Source organism: Pocillopora verrucosa, chromosome 8 (genome assembly GCF_036669915.1).
Source record: "Pocillopora verrucosa isolate sample1 chromosome 8, ASM3666991v2, whole genome shotgun sequence".
Classification (NCBI taxonomy): domain Eukaryota; kingdom Metazoa; phylum Cnidaria; class Anthozoa; order Scleractinia; family Pocilloporidae; genus Pocillopora; species Pocillopora verrucosa.
Window position 1 is genome coordinate 11,492,243 of NC_089319.1, and position 6,025 is coordinate 11,498,267.

Consider the following 6,025-nt stretch of genomic DNA (forward strand, 5'->3'; position numbering starts at 1 on the left):
GAAGGGAAAAGCCGGATCATCAGGAGTAGACAAGCCAACCTTGATATCATTTCTTGAACGCTCACAAGAAAGGGACGAGGCTTTTATGGAGCGGGTGGCTGAAGCCGAGAGAGAATACAGGAAAGATCAGCAGAAGTTTTCCATGGCTGCCCTTGCTATGCTCGGAAACATCCTCAAGGACGTTAGTAAAGGAAATGAATGAACACCCTTTTTAGTATTTTTTGTATTTTTATTGTTGTGTTCTGTTGTCATGAAATAGTGAATCCATTAATACAAAATCATTTATTAATTAGCTGAATGTCGTGTTGAAAAGATTTTGGATAAAAAAACGTTTTTGGATACATGCTGATCAACTTTTAGTGATCACAAATCAAACCAGAGATGTTAACATCTGGTATTTTAAAATTATGAATAATTGTATTCAATCATATACTCTTTAATCAATCAATTTATATTTTTAAATAATTGCTCAAAATCGCTGTGTCTATAATTTGTAAACAAAACAGTTGAGAACTTTGTTAACTTTCAAATTTTAAGGAATATTTACATGTATATGTGTACAAACTTGAGCTACAATGCTAGTTTTTCACGAAAATAAAGAAAATGACATGAGTAAGCAAAAAAATCAATGACCCTGGTCTATTTTTGTCTACTTTCCTAAGCTGGTAAATAGTCCATAATTTTGTCTCTAACATCAGATGCAATTGGCAATACGTCTCCATTTAAACTTTGATCCATGTCATCGTCGTCATCTCCCAATATGTCTATGGGGCTAGGGTCTCCCACATCGATACAAATATTGTGAAGAACACAGCATGCCAAGATCGTGATGGCCACTATACTTGTCTTTTCTTCCATTGCCTTGTAAAGGCAACTCCACCGCCCTTTCAAGATTCCGTAGGCCTGTTCAATAACAACACGGGCTTGACTGAGAGCACGATTAAACCGCAGTTGTCGTTCACTTAATGTACGTGTTTAATTAAAAGGCTTCATTAACCAAACAGATAAGGGATATGCTGAGTCTCCAACAAGCAAAGGTCTAATTTCGGAACCAGAAATTTGTCTTGTAGGCCTGTTCAGCCAGTTGCCTTGTTCAATTTCCCTGTGCAGATTGCTTAAACGAAGAACACGCGCATCATGAATGCTACCAGGATAGCCTGCACTTATATCGAGAAATCGAAATGACACATCAGCAACACCTTGAATCACAACAGAATAATCTTGCTTTCAGTTGAAGTAATCAATTCGCTCGTCCACAGGCACTGTCTTCAAAGCAATATGACAACTGTCAATAGCCCCGACTACTTGGGGAAATGGAGACTTGTTTGTAAACAATCTAATACTTTGTAGTACCTCTTGTTCGCTTTCTGGAAATTTGATGAATTCTTAAGCATGTTTAGCAATAGCATTGCAAAAATCCTGTTTTATCAACATGGCCGTGCACCGTCCAATACCGAATTGTAGTCCTGAAGATCGGTATGTGTCGCCCGTTGCTAGCCACCATAATGCAACCGCTACTCGCTTGTACACTGGGATAGATTGCCGCAGTTTGGTGTCTTTCTTCGCCATCTCCGGACCAGCCACACGGACAATAAACTCAAAGGTACATCTTGTAATTCGGAAGTTCTCCTTCCACCAATCTTCGACAAAAGACCCGTTTAGTAGGTTTTCAAACCAGATTCGGTTCCTTGGCCAGGACCAAGCACGTCTCGCTCGCCTGCTATTTCACTGCATAAGTTGCAGTAAAATCATCCATTTTCGCCTCACTTTCTTGAGGTGTTGTAGTATTAGCAGTTGCCTTAATTGAGACGCTTCTGCTTGTTTCTCAAGAATGAAAAAGAAAAAGGCAATGACTATCAGAGCCACCACTTTCTTGTTAATACCGACCATGTTTTAAAAATTGCGTAGCTTGTATTTCCCGCCAATTCGATTTTTGGCAGTGTTGACAGATTAACTTTGGTTATTTGAGGCAGTATAAACACTGCACTAATCTACTTACGTTCAGTTAACTTGACCTCGGTCAATTTAAACCACAGTAAACGTTTGAATGTAAACACGGCATTAGGAATATCTGACCACTATTAGATTTTTGTTGTTTTTAAAGTGGTTAGAAGTACTCCCAAGCCACTTGTGATTTCAACAAAGAAATATAAACAAGTGGACAAAAAACAAATTAATACAGATTTTGAGCATGCTCCTTGGCATCTTGTGAATTTGTTTGATGATATAGATGATTGCCCCTTCATCTGGAACTACTTATACAACATTATATAAGAACACCATTTACCATCCAGCAAAACAAATATTGGATCTAAATCCCTCCCGTGGATTGACTTTTCCATTAGGAAAGGAATGAACAAATTAAAGATTTAACCTCTTAAATGAGGCCAAAGCCTCTGGAGATCCAGTGAAATGGAGTCAGCACAGAAAAAAAAAATGAGGTAAAAAATCTGTTAAAGAAGGCCAAGGCAGCTTATTGGAATAATCAATTTAACAAATCAACTAATCCTAAAAAATTTTGGAACTGACAAACCAGGCGCTAAGGAAAAACAAAGTTACCAACTTTGTCCCAGTTATGGATTACAACAACAACAAACTAATAACTGATGATTTAATGAAAGCAGAGCATCTCAACGATTTTTTCATTAATGTCACTGAAAACCTTACAACACAGTTGTAAGAACATCCTTGTGCAGCCAGGTTGAGAAACAAAACAAGTATCAATCCTGTTAGCAGTTCAGCATAAAGGGCAGAGACTGCGTCTGGTTTGAGCAAGTGGGCATTAATCACAAGACATTTTGGAACAATTCTTGGTATCAAAGATTATTTACTTATATTCATGGAAGTCAGCGTACAGAGCCATTTTTCCGCTTGCATTATTTTCCTTGTTGGTCTTATCGATCAGCATGAGTGGACAATGCAAATATTCGAAATACAGTCAACTGTCCCTAATATTTCAGAATGGTGATTTCTGCGACCCCCTATTGCGCCACAGCTTCTGAAAATTCCAAATGTTTTATGATGTAGTGCAGATTCTGGGCTAAGTGACCAGAATTTTTTAAGAAAATAATTGATTTTGAATAATTAAGCTGCGGCAAAGTGTTTACTACTGAACCTGGGTAATTAGACCCTTCCATCGCATTCAGAAGGCAAGTTGATTGCTAATAGCACAATGATAAGGAGCTTCAAACCTGCTTCAGCAGCCATGACAGTGCTCACAACTTCAAGTGATGATGACTATTATTTCTTCTAATTTGAAAATATTTCAAGAAATAACTTGGGGTGATTCCCTTTAGGCATTTTTCAACCAGTTTAACATTGTGGGTTTTTATTTTTGTAAGAGTGACCCAATCCAGACTTGTTGCAGAAACTGCCAGTTTGAGCAAAATTTTGGAGACATCAGGAAGCTCATCCAATTCACATCTTGCACTGGAAATTGAAGAACTGCAATCTTCAACAAGTTTTGATAAGCAGTCCAAAGAAAATCTGGAAATTGCACGACTACTGTAGAAACTTTTAGCCTCAACTATTGAAATTAACAAAAAGTTAGAGAGCAAGGTGTTATCCCTAAATGGAAACATTGCTCCTCTTGAGAAAAGAGAAGCATGATTGTGTTTTTATTTGACAACATCAAAACAGATGACTCTTTGTTGACATTTTATACTGGGTTTCCAAATGTTCAAACAATGATGGCTCTGTATGAATATTTAGATCCTGGTGTCGATGGAAAAATATTAAATACTGGTTGTCTAGCCAAGATGACTCACAAAAGGCTGCTGCTGGTAATTCAGTAAGGCAAGGAAGGCCAAGGACTTTAACACCATCAGAAGAATTTTTCCTGGTAATGTGCAGACTGAGGCAAGGATTTGCTGAAATTCATCTTGCACACTTTTTTAAAATTTCCAGGAAAGTAGTAGATTAATTGATGCCTGAAGCTTTCAAAGAAAAGTATCCCAGTACAAGGGTAATAATCAATTGCACCGAGGTGTGCTGTCAGATGCCTAGCAGTCTTCTATTAAACAGTGAGTTATTTGGCTCTTACAAGAACCATACCACCCTAAAAGCACTGATGAGTATTTCTCCTAAAGGGTCAATAACATTTATAAGACAATTATGCACTGGCAGTAGATCTGATAGAGAAATGGTTGAACGCAGCAGTTTTTTTAAACTACCCTTTGAACAGGGAGACTCTGTAATGGCTGACAAGGGTTTTTCAATCGAAGATGTTCTCCTACCTTGGAGTGTCCCTTAACAGCCCTCCTCTCCTTGGAATGTCTGACCAGATGTCAGGTGAATTTGTTATCAAAACACTAGAAATTGTTGGCTTGCGAATACATGTGGAAAGGGCCATAAACAAAGTAAAGAACTTTTTAATATTTGAGGGTATTATCCCACTAAGTTTGGAATAGTAAATCAAATGTGGTGTGTGTTTGTGATACTTTGCAATTTTCAAGATCTTATCATAAGTGCATGATGAACCTTTAGTTTTCTCTGTGATGCCTACATACCTGAACAGCCCACAGACTGAAATGCCTCGTCCCTGCTAGAAAGAAACTATCTGACTGGTCCTCCAAGACAAGTTCCAATTTGGTTTATAGAATACGTACCAGACATAACAAAAGATAACAAAACATCCTGAAACAGGACATATTTTAATAATGCAGCTTGGAAAAAATAAAGGCAATAATTAAATTGTATTCTATTTTCAAAATGATTAATATTGTAGGCAGCAGCCTTTCATAAATGGTGAAAACTAGAAAGTAGCCCCCAGAAAATAAAATAGATGAGAAGAAAACAAGGAGGGAAGTTGACCTTCCAATCAAAAATTTGTATTGCAATTTAAATTTATCTTTTGTTTAAGATTTTCAACTCAGGTTGACTCTTATTTTTTATTGTCTTGTATTCATTGACAAGAAATGAAGCGAAATAAATTCAAAATGAAAGTGGTGAATGTTGTGTTATGTTACAATTACACATGATCACTAGAGGCTAGATACAGCATGAACAATTGACAATAAGACATTGATTGAGAGTCACGTGGTTAGTTCTGTTGAGATCTTGTAGAGTCTTATGCTAGAATAAAGAAATGAAATCAAGTTATCTGGTGACTCTTGAGAAATTTACAAATATCAAGTGAAGATCACCCAATAGAATAGGTGAAACAAGAGTGGAAACCTAAAAAGCTGGCATTTACACAGCCTTTGATGAATGCATTCTAAAATGGGGAAAATAATATTGTTTCGTCAATATAATGAATTATTAACTTGATTTTCCTGATTGATTTTGCTTGACACTAGCTTATGTAATTAAGCCACGTGAATAGTTCAGTTTTCAGTTCAGATACTTAAGATTCGAAGATACGTACAAGTTCTGCTAACCTGTCTTGCTGACCCATGTTCTGTTATACCCTGACCTGTTTCATCTGTTGCTGACCTGTACGTAGCTATACACCGTGAAACAATCCTACTAGACATTGTCATAGAAGTAAGTTCTCAGTGCTGTAATTCTATCTAATAGTTTTACTCGTGTGTTTATGAATCGATGGATCCTGTTCAATTTCTCAAATGTATCTTGTTCTTTTCTTTAGATCGAATAATAATATATTGAAATAGATTATACGATTTGCGTAGCCTAGTTGGATTGCCTGTTTGGTTTTGTTGGACCAAATATGATGCAAGCTTTTGTATCCAGTATGCAGGGTCAAAGGCAATCCTTTCCACAGAGATTCCTTTCTTGGTGTATACAATGAAATCGCACCAGGATGCTCTAGTTACACCCATCTCTTTTGAGTTTGCATTGTCCATTGACAGCTTCACAGCAGAATAAGGGTCTTCTCAAGCCTCCAAAGGGGTAACATGGTATTTGATCTCTGAACATTTAACCTATGCAAGTCCAAAGTGTTGCTCACATCCAAAATCAACAACTCTTGCATCAGGGGAGCCAGCAAGAATTGGCAAATGTTGTGAAATGACTTGATCACACTTGAGAACCTTACCCGGAGTCTTTCTGGTTAAAATTATTTTTT

General features: G+C 37.1%; 1 protein-coding gene across 1 annotated transcript; it reads right to left on the reverse strand.

Moving 5' to 3' along the window:
- Nucleotides 1-657: 657 nt before the first annotated feature.
- Nucleotides 658-1,569, reverse strand: LOC131783070 (uncharacterized). The gene is made up of 3 exons (XM_059099820.2): nucleotides 1,455-1,569; nucleotides 1,003-1,199; nucleotides 658-903 (listed from the first exon to the last, which is right to left on the reverse strand). The coding sequence occupies exons 1-3, from the start codon at nucleotides 1,567-1,569 to the stop codon at nucleotides 658-660; spliced, it is 558 nt and encodes a 185-aa protein (XP_058955803.2).
- Nucleotides 1,570-6,025: the final 4,456 nt, after the last annotated feature.

Bases quoted from the DNA above. Each gene is read 5' to 3' on its own strand.
- LOC131783070 (XM_059099820.2), bottom strand. From the start codon at position 1,569: ATGGCGAAGAAAGACACCAAACTGCGGCAATCTATCCCAGTGTACAAG. The intron at 1,200-1,454 runs GTATTGGACGGT...TTGTGATTCAAG, and splicing joins ATCTTCAGGACTACAATTCG to GTGTTGCTGATGTGTCATTT. The intron at 904-1,002 runs GTTTGGTTAATG...GTTATTGAACAG, and splicing joins ACTCAGCATATCCCTTATCT to GCCTACGGAATCTTGAAAGG.